Source organism: Lethenteron reissneri, chromosome 54 (assembly GCF_015708825.2).
Source record: "Lethenteron reissneri isolate LAM-NWPU_2019-01 chromosome 54, ASM1570882v1, whole genome shotgun sequence".
Classification (NCBI taxonomy): domain Eukaryota; kingdom Metazoa; phylum Chordata; class Hyperoartia; order Petromyzontiformes; family Petromyzontidae; genus Lethenteron; species Lethenteron reissneri.
Genome location: NC_083832.1, coordinates 3,507,549 through 3,528,022, shown reverse-complemented (window position 1 = coordinate 3,528,022; position 20,474 = coordinate 3,507,549). Strand labels below are relative to the sequence as shown.

The 20,474-nt window shown below is 49.4% G+C and overlaps 1 protein-coding gene across 1 annotated transcript in view; it reads right to left on the bottom strand.

The window, feature by feature from the left end:
• Positions 1–20,168, bottom strand: part of LOC133356398 (membrane-associated guanylate kinase, WW and PDZ domain-containing protein 1-like) — a 76,726-nt gene extending 56,558 nt beyond the window's left edge. Inside the window, 1 exon segment of the mRNA XM_061573905.1 lies at positions 19,309–20,168. Within this exon segment, the coding sequence (XP_061429889.1) occupies positions 19,309–19,666 (358 nt within the window). The 5' untranslated portion in view covers positions 19,667–20,168.
• Between the last annotated feature and the right edge of the window lie 306 nt (positions 20,169–20,474).

Sequence of the window (20,474 nt, the reverse complement as noted above, 5' to 3'; positions counted from 1 at the left end):
AAGATTTGTGAGACCCACCAACCCTCGCCGCTCCAACGGTGCAGTGCTACAGGCCACATGCAGCATAGCCACCACTGCCACCCGGCTGATGTGGATCGTCATGGTGCGTCGGATGACGTTGACTGCTGAAGTCGTGCAGTCAGGCCCGGGACTCTTATGCAAGCGGGTGAGAGTCCACCGAGATTAATTGTTGAACACCTGAGTAACCATGGCTACCCCCCCCCCCCCAGGCATGGTGCAATTCTATTTTTTTTTTACATGCGGGCGATGGTTCGGCTTGAATGGCTTGGCTGCAATGCTGTGACAGGTAATGCTCTATTCTTTGGTGATGTAACCTGGACTCGAGATTATATCGACGCCACGCAGCCGACTTCGTCCAATCCCCTCGTACACTGGCGCATTGCTGCAAAGTGCAGCGACAGATCTCATGACAACCGGTTCAGGGAGACCATGCTGACCACTAGGCACTGCTAGGTTAGCTATGTGAAGTAAAAATTACCACGTAGAGTCTGGAGTTTTATGTATATACCGGACAACTTTATGCCCAGCGCAAACGTTAAAGATTGGCTCGCATTGGAGCATGTGTCACATCAGACTAATCTTTAACACGTAGGATTTCGCGACCAACATCATCCTAAATATAGGTTTTTATTTTGAGGTTAGATTGCATAAATATAAATGTGTCGTAAAAACCCCCCACCAGACAATTAGTCAGGTTTGTCACGTGAACAGAACATGCCAATTCGTTACGAGTACAGCACAACAGTGTGTTGGAGAGCAAATCCACAACATTTACAACACATTTATATTTGCGAGATCTAACCCAAAAATATATATTGTAGACGTATCTTGTTAGGCCTGTAGACCTGCTCGATTGGAACAAGAGCTGTTAGCGACTGCCTGTTAAGCAGAGGTCCCAAACGGGTTTTGATTCCTTACCCGTACCCGGCCGCACCAGGGTCGCAAATGGGTACCCGTACCCGTACCCGGCCGCACCAGGGTCGCAAATGGGTACCCGTATCCGACCTGGTATGGGTACCCATTCCCTACCCGTACCCTACCCGAAATGAGTGACAAACAGTTACTCACCAGTGACTCACGGCCTATCCGTACCCGTACCCGGCCGCACCAGGGTCGCAAATGGGTACCCGTACCCGGCCAGGTAAGGGTACCCGTTCCCTACCCGTACCCGTACCCTACCCGAAATGAGTGACAAACAGTTACTCACCAGTGACTCACGGCCTACCCGTACCCGGCCGCACCAGGGTCACAAACGGCTACCCGTACCCGTACCCGGCCGGGTACGGGTAGCCGGGTATCGGGTAGGGTACGGGTATCGGGTACCCGGTTGCAACCTCTGTTGTTAAGGCCGGCGTGGCACACGAGTCGGCAGTGTGGGCAGGGCCGCGCCCAGCCACCTTTATCCCCCCACTGCTAGCAATGGTTTACAAAGAAACGTGGCGAGGATTGGCAAAGTCTGCTCTGCTCACACAAATAATGGGAAACACTGGGAAGGGGCTCATCTTTGTCCGTTGTCTCAAGCTAGTGGTGCAGATTCCACATTCTCATGGCGAGCGGCTGGCACAATTCAGGAGGGAACGCTTGTAGCTTCCAACAAAGCAGTACACCTGTTGTCAACCCAGAATGCACCATATGTGCCGACATGATTCCAGAACAAAGGTTACTCTCTGCCTGCCCGCCGTACCTTTCTTCATTATTGACAACTTGCAGCTCAGCACACGGCAGATGCCTGCGCAGCGCGACTCACGACCTCCTCTTGATACCAAGATCCAGGATGGTCATCGTGTCTATGCGCTGCTTCTCGGTGGCAGCCCCAACAGTCTGGAACACTATCCCTCTGCACATTCGCAGCATCACCTTAATCGCCTCCTTCAAGAGAGACTTAAAAACTCACCTCTATAACCACGCTTTCGAGCGATTCTGAGCTTGGCTTTGCGCCTCTGAGTTGCGGCCGCTATGTCCGCAAATTTGCGCGCGTTATAAATTGCATTATTATTACTATTAAACCGACCACAACCCCACGACCGGCTCATATCACAGAGCGAGAGCAGAGATTTCAAACAGGAACGCGACGTGGGCAGGAGAGGTTTTTTGCTGAGCACGTAAAGCCAGTGTTCTCATGATGCCACCCAGTGGGATTACTCCAGGAGGCTACACCTTGCTGATGAGACTTGAGAGTTCGCTTGTTGAGACAAACGCTACTGGGGAACAGTCATACCTCGGTATACGACCACTTTGGAATACGTCGAATTTGGTATACGTCGTGTTTTGACGAGAGAGAAAATGTCTTGGGATACGACGTCTTGCTTGGGATACGACGCGCTCGATAGAACTTGTATGGGTCGGGATGAGTCACCGCGTACCCGCGTAGACCCCGTTCACCACTCCTCCCCTTCCTCACCACCATCCTCGTAGGCTGTCAACTACTCTCAGCAAGGTAAAGTGATGTTAAATTTTATTTTTATTTAAATGTATTTATGCATTTATTTTTATTTATGTAATAAGTAGTGTTTAAATTATTTATACAACCCCATTAATGTATAATATGCCATATAAAATATCATTTCTTATACTCTGGAACGGATTATTTCCTTTCCCTTTATTTCTTATGGGAAACATTCGTTTGGTATACGTCATTTTCGGTATAAGTCCGACCTTCTCAAATGAATTAACGACGTATTCCGAGGTACCACTGTATATTATAGTTCATTTAGGCCATTCATTGCTCAAGTAGTGCAGTGGTGCAGTGTTTGGTGCACTGCGTGATAAACTCAGCAATCTGGAGTTGATTTATGGCCACGGCTAACATCAGGAGCGAGTGGTATCTGAACCGGTACTGGGCCCTTCCTCTGAATTATTCGACACTGGTGGCGACTATGGTCAGCTCCCACAACCAAACGACATGCACAGGACTTCATCCAGCAGTGGATTTGAAAAGGACCATTCACTATCGTTTACGTAACAAATTCAGTAAACTCGACGATGGGAAAGTGATGTCCCCTCTGCTGGCTCACGGCCGCAGAGGTGAGTGCCGCCCGTGGGAGTAGAGAGATGCCCAAGTTAGGCCTTCACCGGTCCTGTCAATCCTCAATCACCCGCGGTGACGCACATACCACGGCGGCCGCCACGGTGAACCCGGCCGCTCGCCCCGTTTGGACGCTGGCACGAGCGCGCTTTTGTTAGAATGTGTCAACAAGCGTTGGTGCCGACTGGACAGCGCCGCCACACGCACAGCCTGCTGGAGCTGCCCTCAAACCGGATCACATTCACCGCATTCCAATGCTCTCAGCAAATACCAGGGCTATCTATCGAAATGGGCCCGGCACTGGCCTGGCACTCATAGCACAGTACACAACACAAGCCCAGCATGAACGATCGGGGGACTGCAGCCTGCACGCTGCTCACTCACGCACACAGTGCACAGCTCCACTGCCGACACAAACATAAGGACAAGGATCCCCCCTTCCTCTTAAGCCTTTACGACTGTTGGAGCAAGTGGTTAGCGAGCGCCTACGAAGGCCGGCATGGCACATGAGGGGGTGGGGGGTGGGCCAGCACCACGCCAACTTTGTCTCCCCAGTGGCGATGTTTACACACCGCATCAGGTACTCATTTAAGGCTGAGTAGACCTTGGGGAAGCACGAGATTGATTCAGATAATCTCCGTTGTTATTGGTCATGAGCAGGAATCGAACTCGGGTCACCGGATTCAGAGCGCAGCGCACAAACAGCCTGAACACTGCACAATCACACAGTGCAGCCTGCACACTGCACAATCACACAGTGCAGCCTGCACACTGCACTCACTCTCACACAGCACTGTCACATGGCTTTTCATTCTCCAAAAATTGCGATTTCAGTCCGAAACGTTAACTTCTGATTATAAATTCATGTTAGGGCTGAGAATTAAAGTACCTGTCTATAATAAAATAAACACGTGCGGATGCACATCACTCACTCACACAATCGCAACCAATGGCAGAGCCAGGATGTTCAGGTAGGGGGGGGGGGCAACCCCTCCAGCAATGAAAAATGATAGAGGAGCTGTTAGGAATTAAGGACTTGTCCCTTGCTTTTTATTCGACGCGTGTGCGGCGATGGCGCAGCCATTGATCGAGGGTCGAATTCGAACCGCGTTGTGTGATCGGCATCGAGCTCGCTGAAGGTGAATGCCTTCAGGGAAGTCGTGTACTGTATACGCAACTGCGCACAATTATGTGAGTCACTTATAACTGCTTTGCCGTTACTTATTGCCAATTATGGACTCAGACTATTGTCCTATCATCTCATAGAGTCCCTGGCACACAGTAATAATATGCGACAGTGGCAGTGGAGGTCGTGCACAGACACTGCTGGCAGGCAGCTTCATGTATTTTCTGTCAATTACACAAATTCCCAGTTTAGTCGGAGGGAGCGTCGCTTGTACGAGGCCACAGATGCGCTTGGGTCATTAACGTGCATGATTAGTTGTACAGAATCCTGAACCATTGCCGACCCTCTCTCACCCACAACGCTCCACCTTCTCACCCCGGTGGGGCATCGCTCTGATGACTCACCACAGCTCTTCCCAGATGGCCGAGACCAGTGACCGAGCCACCGATCTACGTTATTGAAATTCTTTAAGTACGGTCTCCCAGTCTACTCCCTAGAGACTCCATCGCAGACTGGCCTGTCAATCTACTGCCTTGACATCCCGTCAGAGACAGTTCTGCTAGTGTATTGTCGCGAGACCCCGAAGACACTGGTCTGTAGATCTAAAGACAAGGGTCCCACTTCATCCATAATTCCATTAAATGACAGAGAACACTCAAAGAGATCTAGCTGGTTAAATGCGCCGTGTTAGGAAACGCGTGCAGGTTTGTTTCATGTCAAGAAGCACTTGCGAGGAGTAGGCTTCACAGCCGAGTAGCGCGAGTGCCCGGGGAGTTGCGTGCCAACCCGTTCCGCGTGAGGGCCCACGTGCCGAGCGAGGATGGGTGCTGGAGCGGAGAGACACTTCAAAGAGCCAGTGTCGGCCTCTCCGGGATGAGACTCTGACACTCGGGAGCAATAACCGTCGACATTACTGGGCACGTGAGGATCCACAAACTGTTACGAGTCAGGGTCATAGCTTGAATCAAGAATTAATTAATTTCGTCTCGGTTGTACTTCCTCTCAAAGCCGATATTACTCTGCGTGACTGAGGCTATGAACTCCAAACCATGGACCATGCAAAGCACACTCTGCCCCAGATATACACATGAAGGCGGCGGGTGAGCGCGTGAGTGGGTAAGTGGATGCGTGAGTGGGTGGGTGAGTGGGAAGGTGAAAACGTGTGGGTACGTGGGTCAAGTGAGCGAGCGAATTGGTGAGTGGGTGGATGAGTAGGTGAGTGAGTGGGTGAGTGATGAGTTCGAGTGGGTAGGCTGATTAATGGGTCAGTGCGCAAGCGAGTGGGTGAGTGGGTGAGTGAGTGTGAGCAAGTGAGTGAGTGAGTGGGTGAGTGGGTGCATGAATGGGTGTGATTATGTGAGTGGGTGAGCAGTGGGTGAGTGTGAGTGGGTGAGTGTGAGGGGGTGAGTGTCTGAAATTCACCAGACGATGCCATTTATTTGCTACATCTCTTACAACTGATTCCCCGATAGTTGCTCTAGATAGGCCACCAAACACAGAGGGGACGCACCATTGTCTCATTAGTACTGGCTCCTCTCTCGTCTGACTCATTTGTACAGTTTTGTTTGCTTCATTAGCCCATGGATCACGAATAACCAATCTCATACGCACGCTCCAATGTGTGTGTTGTGAGCACAGAATTAATGTTGCTGGATAAACCCATGAACTGTTGCCCATCTAGAAACATGGACAGCCATTTTAGTGTAGCGGGAAGCAAACAGTAAACTAAAACCATCACTATCTGGACAGAACCAAGCAAGCTCGGCAAGGCCAATTCCTTCTCTGTTGTTGAGAAAACGTGAACGGCAGATGCAGCCCAAGAGGTGTCGCATTCCACATCCGGCCTTGTAACACACTTTGTCATGCGCACGGCACGTAGCGAACACCTCGTGACCAGGTAAACTCACAGTAGGTGCATCTGGGTTGTTATACAACGCAGAAGGAAGGAATATATATCGGATGTGGCCATTGCTCAGGTATGCCGCGCTGCTCAGGTGCGACAGGAAAATCAGGTTTATCTAAAAATACCCGACACACTCTGGCTGAGAGAACCACAGTCACGCGCTGGCATTTTGTGGTTCCAGATGAGAACGTGCACGTCAACCACAGCAGCAGCAGCCACGTGGTGAAAGGCGACCCATGCCGCACGGGAAGAGCCGTCTAATATTAAACGGCGACGCGGGTGATGATGTCAGCGGTGATTCCTGTTAGGCCGGTTCACACCTAAGCAACATTGCTTCGGCGAGTTTAAAGAATTATTCATTATTATTCCACCTGCATTGCCCAGAAAAGTATCCACTATTCTCAAGACCATTTTCAAGAGAGTCCTGCCAAGTTTCACAGTAGGAGATGTTGCTATGCGTAATCCATATTGAGTAATTTGCAGGTAACTTTTTCAGCCTTATTGGGATGTTTGGCCAATACTGGTTACAATGTACGTTCATTAAACTATGAGGATACCAGAGAACCCAGAGGAGGAAACCCATGCAGGACAGGGGGAGAACATAACTCCACACAGACAGAGACCCGAGTCGGGAATCGAACCCAGGTAGTCGTTGTTGTGAGACGCGAGTGTTGACACTGTGCGCCACACTGTCGAGTCAAATTCATCGCTCGCTTAATCGTAAGCAACAATCTCCTCTGGCGCTATTGAATCGAGATGAGTGTGAGCACACTTCACTCATTGATGCCTCTAGCCATGTTATTGACTGTCTACCAAACTGACTGTTTCATCTCATCCACACTTTGGTCATCCACCGCCACACTGCAGATCACAACACACTCACTCACTTGCTTACCCACTCACCACATTGCAGGTCATAACACTTCTTCGCTTGCTGCGTCTTCCCTCGTTTCGTTTAACTTTGGAATTCCTTCCCATCGTCTCTTTTCCCCGAAGCTCTCATAATAACCTTGCTCAATTCAATAAACGTGTCACACTCTTTGTCTAGTACAACTTTGATCATGCTGATTGTAACTGGCCAAGTGAGACTTTAGATCGTTAAGCCTGTGCTCAGCTAAATGGGTAAAAACGGACCTGGAGTGAACTTAGCCATGTAACCACAGAAAGGTCCCCCCCAATGTGGCCCAAAATGTACCCAGCGGTGTCCATGGCAATACGTTTATCCATCTCCTTGTCACCCAGCAGCTTTCATCCCGACAGCTGGGGCGAGACAGCACTCACTGCTACCCCACTCAGCCTCTGTCCTCGTTATCACAGCTGCGTATCTCAGCAGCGGCTATCGGCCCCACAAGACAACACAACACAGCAATGCCTTCCATTGATAACGGCGCTAAATCGCGTAACGAAACGTCTTCAAACGCCGCACAATGGGCGAATTGGACACCGGCCAGGAAAAATGGAAACCTGGGAAGGGTGGAAAGCATGGACTGTCAAACAGATAGGTATCAAGTATAAGCATCGATGCTGGAAGTAAAGAGGTGGAGGGGCTTCGATTTAAAGCTTTCGTGACTGCAGGGATTCATCTTCTTGGTTCTTTCGGTAAAGTCACGTAGAAGGGAAATAATAAAATAATAAAAATACAACATAATAAAATAATTCTCACGACGTTTCCGCCACAACGCAAGCAGCCGTCCTCAGGTGAAGAACAGGTCTGTGTGGCCGAAACGTCGTGAGAATTACCTTATTATGTTTTATTTTTATTATTTTATTATTTCCCTTCTACGTGACTTTACCGAAAGAACCAAGAAGAGGTGGAGGGGCGTTGTGGAGTTGGGAGTTCCAGAGGGCGGTGGCGGAGTTCCTGAAAGAGCGACCACCAATAGAGGCCTGAAGCGGGCAAAGGACACAGAGGAGGCCAGAGTGGGCCCTGCGAAGAGGGCGCGCAAGTAAGCAGGCGGGTTAGTATGTTTGGAGCGAGTCACTCGTTAACATATGTCGTGACGGAACTGCAAGATCTGACCATGTCCATCCGGTGCTCGCCAAGCTGCATTGGCTTCCGGTTGCCAAATAAATACATTAGAAGGTCGCACTCATTACACACAAAGTGCTTGTCACGAATGAACCACAGTACCTTGCTGATCTCGTCAAGGAGCATAAGGTATCATGTGAACTCCGGTCATCCTCGCAGTGGCTTTTGGCTTGCCATCGAACAAAGACGGCTCACTGCATCTTGTGTTTTCACATGCGCTTCTGTGGCCGTCTGGAACGCTCTTCTTTCCGATATTAGAAAGTCACTGGAGCTATGCACTTTTAAATCTACAGTTAAAACTAATTTCTTTTAAAAATGACTTTTACGTTTAGCTTGTCCTTCCCCCGCACATCCGATTAGCACGGTTGGCTACGTACTGTGCGAAATAATCTTCTTGGTTCTTTCGGTAAAGTCACGTAGAAGGGAAATAATAAAATAATAAAAATAAAACATAATAAAATAATTCTCACGACGTTTCGGCCACAACGCAAGCAGCCGTCCTCAGGTGAAGAACAGGTCTGTCGGAATAATTTTATTATGTTTTATTTTTATTATTTTATTATTTCCCTTCTACGTGACTTTACCGAAAGAACCAAAAAGATGAATCCCTGCAGTCACGAAAACTTTTAATCGAAATGTGCAAAAGAAGTTGAACATCATACATACTCAGTTGGAGAGGTTAGGGGGGCAAGACTACGGAGGGACAGGTAAACTAGGAATCACTCCTGGCATTACTTCCATAGGCCTATGTGCAACACCGACGCTCCTGTATGCTCCTTACAAAGTAGTCGCCCACAACCTCAGAAGACAGCTCATGTTAAGTAACGTGAGAAGGCAAATAACATTGAAAAAACACTCGGTGCAGTCATGGGTGACTAATTTTACACTTACTACGCTTGTAAACCAGGTTTAATCATTGTTGGTTTTCTGAATTTCAATCCATGACCTCAACAATGTCAAAATAATTAAGCAGACAATAACACACCTTCCCACATTTCTTTCTCCACGTAAAAAAATGTATATTTTTAAACATCCCATGAGCCACATGTCCTTCTGGGGATAGATATGTTTTCGTAGCACTGGTTTAATACTTACAAACTCTGGACCGGTTTTGACATTTGGTGTCTCATCAGCAGTCAGCCTTGCTTTAAAAAATACTGTGAACTACTGTCAGACGTTTATCGGCAAAGGTCATCTGTGTTAGATTACGGGGCACTTTCACCATACCTGGCACTTTTACCAATAACTTTTGAATCACCCGGCCACACTCACGATTCTGTCTCCAATCAAACGCAATTTACAGTAATGCAATAATGAGATGGTGGGCGTGCCACACGGAGCCAAGTGCCACAACGAGGCGATGGGAGTTCTGGCTTTAACTCCTGGCGTGGCTCAAGCCTGATACTATGATGGGCGAAACCGGTACCGCTGGTTCCTGATTGAATCGTGGGCAAGATTCACACGCATTTTGGTGTCATCATCGTCAAAATAACTGCAGTCAACTAAGAGATCGTACTGATCGTTACTGCGGGTGTGAATAACCGTAATAATAACACTGGTCAACACACTTTTTCTAGCATAAGGTATTCCAACGGTTTTAAGGTAATTTTGGGGTGCCGATTCCAAATCTGGCATCAGTTTTTGTCTATCACATCAGGTTTTTGAGATATCAAATATTGCATTTTCAATAAAAACTGCAGAAGAAAAATATTAAATAAATGTGGATATCTACATAAAATGATATTAAAAACACACTATCCTAAAAATACAGCACCAAATTTTAACACTAAAGCAGTCACCGACTCGCAACAACTTGCAATCATAAGTGACAGAGTTAATTTCGGGTAAAATCGATGAAAATGGGGTATGGCGATAGCATAAAAATGAGATGTGATAGAGCAAATCTGAGTTCAGATTTGGAATCAGCACCCAGAAATTTGTCTAAAACAGCTGTAAAAGTCCAAGCCAGAAAAAATGAGTTTTTTTTGTTGACCAGTGTAATCCATGCCATTTACTTCACTCAGAGTGGACGCTAACGATGCCCAGACGTCATTCACAAAAGTAGCCCATCGTGTGCCTGTGTCAGGCTCAAATTTGTGATCAATTCCAAATAATTATCTTCAAATTACTCAATTGGGATTATACACAAAGCAATCATCTAATAATAGATGGGAAAAGGGCAGCGTAAAAAAAAATACCGTTTTGTGGATATTGTGTTTGGGCTAATGTGAACGTCAGTGGTCAGCGTTCAAGTTGAGGCGGTTAGTCAGGGCACAGGTCTAAGAGACAGAGTGAGCGTAAAGCTGGGGTCGTGGATATGAGGTACAGTAAAGGAGTAGGGGTTTGTGTCATTGACCAGTGCAACGTTGCCGCAACATTGTTGCTAACAGCACTGTGTTGGTCCTGTTGCACGGCATATTTGTGTGTGCGGTAACACTGGGGGAAATATGTTGTTTGGTGATGGTGCTGCATTAGCAGTGGTGCACAAGCAAAACATTGCGTCAATAACAGTGGTTCTAGATTTGAAGCTTTCGTGACTGCAATGATTCATATTCTTAGGTTTTTTCGGTAAAGTCACATAGGTAAAAACATAAAAAGTAAAATAAAATAAAAAATAAAAATCACGACGTTTCGGAGGCAACACAAGACGGAAGCTTGTGTTGCCTCTGAAACGTCGTGATTTTTATTTTTATTTTATTTTACTTTTTATGTTTTTACCTACATGACTTTACCGAAAAAACCTAAGAATATGAATAATAACAGTGGTGTTAAAAAATACAATATACTCGGCGAGTTTTCGTCCTTTTTAAAGCCAGTGTTTTTTGTCGAATGTGCTGGGTTTTTTGGGGAGAATGTCAGTTGCACGTGCATTGGCAACATAACTTTATTTGCAGAAGTTTGCACGTTCAAATGTGCTGTGATTGGCTAGACGAGGGCACATGGCTCATCAAAGTTCAACATGGCAGATTTATTTGTATTATAGCCTAGGGGCGTGATCAATCTGCCTTTATGTATTCATATTCTTAGGTTTTTTCGGTAAAGTCACGTAAGTAAAAAAATAAAATTAATAAAAGTAAAATAAAAATAAAATAAAAATAACGATGTTTCGGAGGCAACACAAGCTTCCGTCTTCAGGTGGAACCGTCACAGCACGATAGCTGTATCAAGTGAGAGAAATTCCAAGAAAACAGTCCTTGTATATATACTGGTTGAGGGTGGGAGGAGCCAAGGTAGGCACTGGATATTATTATTGTGAGGTTCGGTGAGGCTGAAGCACGCTGTTAGGAATGAGCCTTTGTTGTGTAGACTGGTTGAACTCGGAGGTTCCAAGAGTCGTTAAGGTGCGGCTGATGTAAAGGTGCGTGTAAATGGGCCTTTATGTAATATATGCACCTCATTTATCTGAAATGCTTAACATGATTGCACCCTTATACAAAGTAGGCACATGTCATTTATGTAACTTTCTGACCCGTCCCTATTGGACATCTGTGAAAAAAAGCTTCATAGCTCATCGGATTCCTCGGGGATAAATAAACATTCTGATTCTGCTGAGTGCGGGTGAGCTCCCAGGGCTGGGCATTCAGGCAAGGGGAGGATGTTGATGCCAGCACTCTGGCCTCTATAGCCTGAGCTGAATCAACCATTAAAGACTAGGAATGTGACCGAATCCATTTTATTCGTTCTCTTTGTAAACTTGTCTCCCCCCCCCCCCCCCCACAGTTTTGCACCACGAGACGATTAAATTCATTCAGATGCACCGTACAACATCGTGGTGGAGAACTGCCCGCAGAAGTGGATATCAGAGAGCTTCCACTGAGATCGCCTTCAAGTCACCTCTGGTCCACGAAGTTGGGGGCAGCACTTTCGAGCACAAATTAATCGCCATGGCTCAGTAACGTGCAACTGCCTTGCACAAGAGAAACAACCGAGTTGCAGGGTTTACATTGAACAACATTTGAATAAAGCCAGAAAGTCAGATTACAACGCGCGACTTTCGCTCGAGGCTTGTGTTGGGGTTTGGGCTCGGAGTAGATGCTGTTGGACAGGAGGCATGGGGGGAATTGTTGTTAGCATGAACAGAACCATCGCCGTGTTGGTCATCGGGTTGCGTGACCATACTTCGCCGTGCTGGTAGATGCAGCCCAGTGCAGAGAACGGTCCCAGAACCTCAATTTAAAGCTTTCGTGACTGCAGGGATTCATCTTATTGGTTCTTTCGGTAAAGTCACGTGACTTTACCGAAAGAACCAAGAAGATGGGTCCCAGAACCGGCTCACACCTCACTTCGTCACTTACGTCAGCCGTGGCCGAGAATCCAACGCAGATCACTAAGATCATTGCGCAGTGAATTAGCGACTGCGTCTCCACTCTCCACCCACCAGTGTTGTTATAAGGGTCAAGGTCATGGGTTAAGGGAGGTGGGGTCACTGTTTGGGGTACAGGGTCGGTGTCATGGGTATAGCATGCGTGTTATGGGTACAGTCATAATCTTAAGAGTAGAGTGTTTGGGGTATTTGCATGTGAGAGGCAGTGTTTATTTTAGGGGTTTAGGGTGAATGTCTGGTGTTTCGGGTTGGTGTTTAGGGTATAGGGTGGTGTTAGGAGTAGAGGGTACGTGTTTAGGGGTAAAGGGTTGTCGTTGTAGCTGCGTGGTTGTGTGTGTGGGGTTATGCTTTGGAACCATGTGGTGTTACAGCCGGTGGTGTTAGAGACTCAGTGTTAGACTTGCTGCGTTAGACCCATTGTGCTAAACTATCAACATTCGACTCTTCGTGTGATGTTGGATGGTGCTAAAATCAGTATTCGTCCCGCAGTGTTAGACTCAGGGCGCTAGAGACTGTGTTAGTCTCGCAGTGTTGGACTCAGGGCACTAGAGACTGTGTTAGTCTCGCAGTGTTGGACACAGGGCACTAGAGACTGTGTTAGTCTCACAGTGTTGGACACAGGGCACTAGAGACTGTGTTAGTCTCACAGTGTTGGACACAGGGCACTAGAGACTGTGTTAGTCTCACAGTGTTGGACACAGGGCACTAGAGACTGTGTTAGTCTCACAGTGTTGGACACAGGGCGCTAGAGACTGTGTTAGTCTCACAGTGTTGGACACAGGGCACTAGAGACTGTGTTAGTCTCACAGTGTTGGACACAGGGCACTAGAGACTGTGTTAGTCTCACAGTGTTGGACACAGGGCGCTAGAGACTGTGTTAGTCTCACAGTGTTGGACACAGGGCACTAGAGACTGTGTTAGTCTCACAGTGTTGGACACAGGGCACTAGAGACTGTGTTAGTCTCACAGTGTTGGACACAGGGCACTAGAGACTGTGTTAGTCTCACAGTGTTGGACACAGGGCGCTAGAGACTGTGTTAGTCTCACAGTGTTGGACACAGGGCACTAGAGACTGTGTTAGTCTCACAGTGTTGGACACAGGGCACTAGAGACTGTGTTAGTCTCACAGTGTTGGACACAGGGCGCTAGAGACTGTGTTAGTCTCACAGTGTTGGACACAGGGCACTAGAGACTGTGTTAGTCTCACAGTGTTGGACACAGGGCACTAGAGACTGTGTTAGTCTCACAGTGTTGGACACAGGGCACTAGAGACTGTGTTAGTCTCACAGTGTTGGACACAGGGCACTAGAGACTGTGTTAGTCTCACAGTGTTGGACACAGGGCGCTAGAGACTGTGTTAGTCTCACAGTGTTGGACACAGGGCACTAGAGACTGTGTTAGTCTCACAGTGTTGGACACAGGGCACTAGAGACTGTGTTAGTCTCACAGTGTTGGACACAGGGCGCTAGAGACTGTGTTAGTCTCGCAGTGTTGGACACAGGGCACTAGAGACTGTGTTAGTCTCACAGTGTTGGACTCAGGGCGCTAGAGACTGTGTTAGTCTCACAGTGTTGGACACAGGGCACTAGAGACTGTGTTAGTCTCACAGTGTTGGACACAGGGCGCTAGAGACTGTGTTAGTCTCACAGTGTTGGACACAGGGCACTAGAGACTGTGTTAGTCTCACAGTGTTGGACACAGGGCACTAGAGGCTGTGTTAGTCTCACAGTGTTGGACACAGGGCGCTAGAGACTGTGTTAGTCTCACAGTGTTGGACACAGGGCGCTAGAGACTGTGTTAGTCTCACAGTGTTGGACACAGGGCACTAGAGACTGTGTTAGTCTCACAGTGTTGGACACAGGGCGCTAGAGACTGTGTTAGTCTCACAGTGTTGGACACAGGGCACTAGAGACTGTGTTAGTCTCGCAGTGTTGGACACAGGGCGCTAGAGACTGTGTTAGTCTCGCAGTGTTGGACACAGGGCACTAGAGACTGTGTTAGTCTCGCAGTGTTGGACACAGGGCACTAGAGACTGTGTTAGTCTCACAGTGTTGGACACAGGGCGCTAGAGACTGTGTTAGTCTCACAGTGTTGGACACAGGGCACTAGAGACTGTGTTAGTCTCACAGTGTTGGACACAGGGCACTAGAGGCTGTGTTAGTCTCACAGTGTTGGACTCAGGGCACTAGAGACTGTGTTAGTCTCACAGTGTTGGACTCAGGGCGCTAGAGACTGTGTTAGTCTCACAGTGTTGGACTCAGGGCACTAGAGACTGTGTTAGTCTCACAGTGTTGGACTCAGGGCGCTAGAGACTGTGTTAGTCTCACAGTGTTGGACTCAGGGCACTAGAGACTGTGTTAGTCTCACAGTGTTGGACACAGGGCACTAGAGACTGTGTTAGTCTCACAGTGTTGGACTCAGGGCGCTAGAGACTGTGTTAGTCTCACAGTGTTGGACTCAGGGCACTAGAGACTGTGTTAGTCTCACAGTGTTGGACACAGGGCACTAGAGACTGTGTTAGTCTCACAGTGTTGGACACAGGGCACTAGAGACTGTGTTAGTCTCACAGTGTTGGACACAGGGCGCTAGAGACTGTGTTAGTCTCACAGTGTTGGACACAGGGCACTAGAGACTGTGTTAGTCTCACAGTGTTGGACACAGGGCACTAGAGACTGTGTTAGTCTCACAGTGTTGGACACAGGGCACTAGAGACTGTGTTAGTCTCACAGTGTTGGACACAGGGCACTAGAGACTGTGTTAGTCTCACAGTGTTGGACACAGGGCACTAGAGACTGTGTTAGTCTCACAGTGTTGGACACAGGGCACTAGAGACTGTGTTAGTCTCACAGTGTTGGACACAGGGCACTAGAGACTGTGTTAGTCTCACAGTGTTGGACACAGGGCACTAGAGACTGTGTTAGTCTCACAGTGTTGGACACAGGGCACTAGAGACTGTGTTAGTCTCACAGTGTTGGACACAGGGCACTAGAGACTGTGTTAGTCTCACAGTGTTGGACTCAGGGCACTAGAGACTGTGTTAGTCTCACAGTGTTGGACTCAGGGCACTAGAGACTGTGTTAGTCTCACAGTGTTGGACACAGGGCACTAGAGACTGTGTTAGTCTCACAGTGTTGGACACAGGGCACTAGAGACTGTGTTAGTCTCACAGTGTTGGACACAGGGCACTAGAGACTGTGTTAGTCTCACAGTGTTGGACACAGGGCACTAGAGACTGTGTTAGTCTCACAGTGTTGGACTCAGGGCACTAGAGACTGTGTTAGTCTCACAGTGTTGGACTCAGGGCACTAGAGACTGTGTTAGTCTCACAGTGTTGGACTCAGGGCACTAGAGACTGTGTTAGTCTCACAGTGTTGGACACAGGGCACTAGAGACTGTGTTAGTCTCACAGTGTTGGACACAGGGCACTAGAGACTGTGTTAGTCTCACAGTGTTGGACACAGGGCACTAGAGACTGTGTTAGTCTCACAGTGTTGGACTCAGGGCGCTAGAGACTGTGTTAGTCTCACAGTGTTGGACACAGGGCACTAGAGACTGTGTTAGTCTCACAGTGTTGGACACAGGGCACTAGAGACTGTGTTAGTCTCACAGTGTTGGACACAGGGCACTAGAGACTGTGTTAGTCTCACAGTGTTGGACACAGGGCGCTAGAGACTGTGTTAGTCTCACAGTGTTGGACACAGGGCACTAGAGACTGTGTTAGTCTCACAGTGTTGGACACAGGGCACTAGAGACTGTGTTAGTCTCACAGTGTTGGACACAGGGCACTAGAGACTGTGTTAGTCTCACAGTGTTGGACACAGGGCACTAGAGACTGTGTTAGTCTCACAGTGTTGGACACAGGGCACTAGAGACTGTGTTAGTCTCACAGTGTTGGACACAGGGCGCTAGAGACTGTGTTAGTCTCACAGTGTTGGACTCAGGGCACTAGAGACTGTGTTAGTCTCACAGTGTTGGACTCAGGGCACTAGAGACTGTGTTAGTCTCACAGTGTTGGACTCAGGGCACTAGAGACTGTGTTAGTCTCACAGTGTTGGACACAGGGCGCTAGAGACTGTGTTAGTCTCACAGTGTTGGACTCAGGGCACTAGAGACTGTGTTAGTCTCACAGTGTTGGACTCAGGGCACTAGAGACTGTGTTAGTCTCACAGTGTTGGACTCAGGGCACTAGAGACTGTGTTAGTCTCACAGTGTTGGACTCAGGGCACTAGAGACTGTGTTAGTCTCGCAGTGTTGGACTCAGGGCACTAGAGACTGTGTTAGTCTCGCAGTGTTGGACACAGGGCACTAGAGACTGTGTTAGTCTCGCAGTGTTGGACACAGGGCACTAGAGACTGTGTTAGTCTCACAGTGTTGGACACAGGGCACTAGAGACTGTGTTAGTCTCACAGTGTTGGACTCAGGGCACTAGAGACTGTGTTAGTCTCACAGTGTTGGACTCAGGGCACTAGAGACTGTGTTAGTCTCACAGTGTTGGACACAGGGCACTAGAGACTGTGTTAGTCTCACAGTGTTGGACTCAGGGCACTAGAGACTGTGTTAGTCTCACAGTGTTGGACACAGGGCACTAGAGACTGTGTTAGTCTCACAGTGTTGGACTCAGGGCACTAGAGACTGTGTTAGTCTCACAGTGTTGGACACAGGGCACTAGAGACTGTGTTAGTCTCACAGTGTTGGACACAGGGCACTAGAGACTGTGTTAGTCTCGCAGTGTTGGACACAGGGCACTAGAGACTGTGTTAGTCTCGCAGTGTTAGACACAGGGCACTAGAGACTGTGTTAGTCTCACAGTGTTGGACTCAGGGCACTAGAGACTGTGTTAGTCTCACAGTGTTAGACACAGGGCACTAGAGACTGTGTTAGTCTCACAGTGTTGGACTCAGGGCACTAGAGACTGTGTTAGTCTCACAGTGTTGGACACAGGGCACTAGAGACTGTGTTAGTCTCACAGTGTTGGACACAGGGCACTAGAGACTGTGTTAGTCTCACAGTGTTGGACACAGGGCGCTAGAGACTGTGTTAGTCTCACAGTGTTAGACCCAGGGCACTAGAGGCTGTGTTAGTCTCACAGTGTTAAACTCAGGGCGCTAGAGACTGTGTTAGTCTCGCAGTGTTGGACACAGGGCGCTAGAGACTGTGTTAGTCTCGCAGTGTTGGACACAGGGCACTAGAGACTGTGTTAGTCTCACAGTGTTGGACACAGGGCACTAGAGGCTGTGTTAGTCTCACAGTGTTAAACTCAGGGCGCTAGAGACTGTGTTAGTCTCGCAGTGTTGGACACAGGGCGCTAGAGACTGTGTTAGTCTCGCAGTGTTGGACACAGGGCACTAGAGACTGTGTTAGTCTCGCAGTGTTGGACACAGGGCGCTAGAGACTGTGTTAGTCTCACAGTGTTGGACACAGGGCACTAGAGACTGTGTTAGTCTCACAGTGTTGGACACAGGGCACTAGAGACTGTGTTAGTCTCACAGTGTTGGACACAGGGCGCTAGAGACTGTGTTAGTCTCACAGTGTTGGACACAGGGCACTAGAGACTGTGTTAGTCTCACAGTGTTGGACACAGGGCACTAGAGACTGTGTTAGTCTCACAGTGTTGGACACAGGGCGCTAGAGACTGTGTTAGTCTCACAGTGTTGGACACAGGGCACTAGAGACTGTGTTAGTCTCGCAGTGTTGGACACAGGGCGCTAGAGACTGTGTTAGTCTCACAGTGTTGGACACAGGGCACTAGAGACTGTGTTAGTCTCACAGTGTTGGACTCAGGGCACTAGAGACTGTGTTAGTCTCACAGTGTTGGACTCAGAGCACTAGAGACTGTGTTAGTCTCACAGTGTTAGACTCAGGGCGCTAGAGACTGTGTTAGTCTCACAGTGTTAGACCCAGGGCACTAGAGGCTGTGTTAGTCTCACAGTGTTGGACACAGGGCGCTAGAGACTGTGTTAGTCTCACAGTGTTAGACTCAGGGCGCTAGAGACTGTGTTAGTCTCACAGTGTTAGACTCAGGGCGCTAGAGACTGTGTTAGTCTCACAGTGTTAGACCCAGGGCACTAGAGACTGTGTTAGTCTCACAGTGTTGGACACAGGGCACTAGAGACTGTGTTAGTCTCACAGTGTTGGACTCAGAGCACTAGAGACTGTGTTAGTCTCACAGTGTTAGACTCAGGGCGCTAGAGACTGTGTTAGTCTCACAGTGTTAGACCCAGGGCACTAGAGGCTGTGTTAGTCTCACAGTGTTAAACTCAGGGCGCTAGAGACTGTGTTAGTCTCGCAGTGTTGGACACAGGGCGCTAGAGACTGTGTTAGTCTCACAGTGTTGGACTCAGGGCACTAGAGACTGTGTTAGTCTCACAGTGTTGGACTCAGGGCACTAGAGACTGTGTTAGTCTCACAGTGTTAGACTCAGGGCGCTAGAGACTGTGTTAGTCTCGCAGTGTTAGACTCAGGGCGCTAGAGGCTGTGTTAGTCTCGCAGTGTTAGACTCAGGGCGCTAGAGACTGTGTTAGTCTCGCAGTGTTGGACCCAGGGCGCTAGACTGTGTTAGTAGTGTTGGACCCAGGGCGCTAGGGACTGTGTTAGTAGTGTTAGACTCAGGGCGCTAGACTGTGTTAGTCTCGCAGTGTTAGACCCAGGGCGCTAGAGGCTGTGTTAGTAGTGTTGGACCCAGGGCGCTAGACTGTGTTAGTCTCGCAGTGTTAGACCCAGGGCGTTAGGGACTGTGTTAGCAGTGGTGGACCCAGGGCACTAGAGACTGTGTTAGTACCGCAGTGTTGGACCCAAGGCGCTAGACTGTTACTAGTGTTGGACCCAGGGCACTAGAGGCTGTGTTAGTCTCGCAGTGTTAGACTCAGGGCGCTAGACTCACCAGGCTTCACGACCTTCACCCGCACCGGCTGCTGCTGCTCCTGCTGCTGCTGCTGCACCAGCTGCTGCAGCAGGGCCCGCGCGTCGTGCAGGATGAAGCCGGCCACGGGGGTCGCGTCCACCTCGAGGACGACGTCCCCGGGGCACAGCTGCTGCTGCTGCTCCACCCCGCTGCTGCTGCCGCCGCTGCTGCTGCACCGCTCTGGCCCCGGGGTCCACGCGGCCACGCACACGAAGAGGCCCCGCTCGGCACCGCCGCTCAGCTCCAGGCCCCCCAGGGTCCCCGCGGGGCCCGGCCACAGGGCCACGTCCCGAACTCGCGTGGCCCACGCAGCGCGTCTTCTCGCCGCCTTCGCCATCGCTGGGGCAGCCTCCCTCCCTCTCTTCCTCTCTCTCTTCCTCTCTCTCTCTCAACAACGACAGCAGCAGCCCCTCTCACGCACTGCGAGCTCGAATCAACGCATTGTGGAACCCCCCCTCCGTTCACCCGCAGGCCTCCATCTCCCCGTGTCTCAGCCCGTGTCCCTACCTCGGTGTCTCTGTCTCTCTATCTATCTCACCTTGCGTCCCCCTCCTCCTCCCACGGTGTCCCCCCGTGTGTGTCCGTGTCACTGTGTCACTCTCGGTCCCTCTGTCTCTCTCTCTCTCCCTCCCCGTGTTTGTCGGGTTTAATCCTCTTCTCTCGTCGATCTCACGGCGCTCACAATCCTCTCCGCGGTCGTGGCGGATAAATTCAAGATCCGTTGGGTGGGGAGGCGGTGACGGTGATGTTGCTGATGGTGATGATGTTGCTGATGATGATGATGGGGGAAGGAGGAGAGCGAAGCGGAAAGGGCAGAGGCTGCACTTTGCCCGCTGTTCGCAGCTCCGCCCTTCCCTCTCAAGCCCATCGCTCCCTGCGTCTCCTCCACTCTCACGCCTCCCTCTGGACAATCTTACGCATTGCATCTCTCACCCATTGCATCTCTCACCCATTGCATCTCTCACCCATTGCATCTCTCACCCATCGCATCTCTCACCCATTGCATCTCTCACCCATTGCATCTCTCACCCATCGCATCTCTCACCCATTGCATCTCTCACCAAGTGCATCTCTCACCCATTGCATCTCTCACCCATTGCATCTCTCACCCAGTGCATCTCTCACCCATTGCATCTCTCACCCAG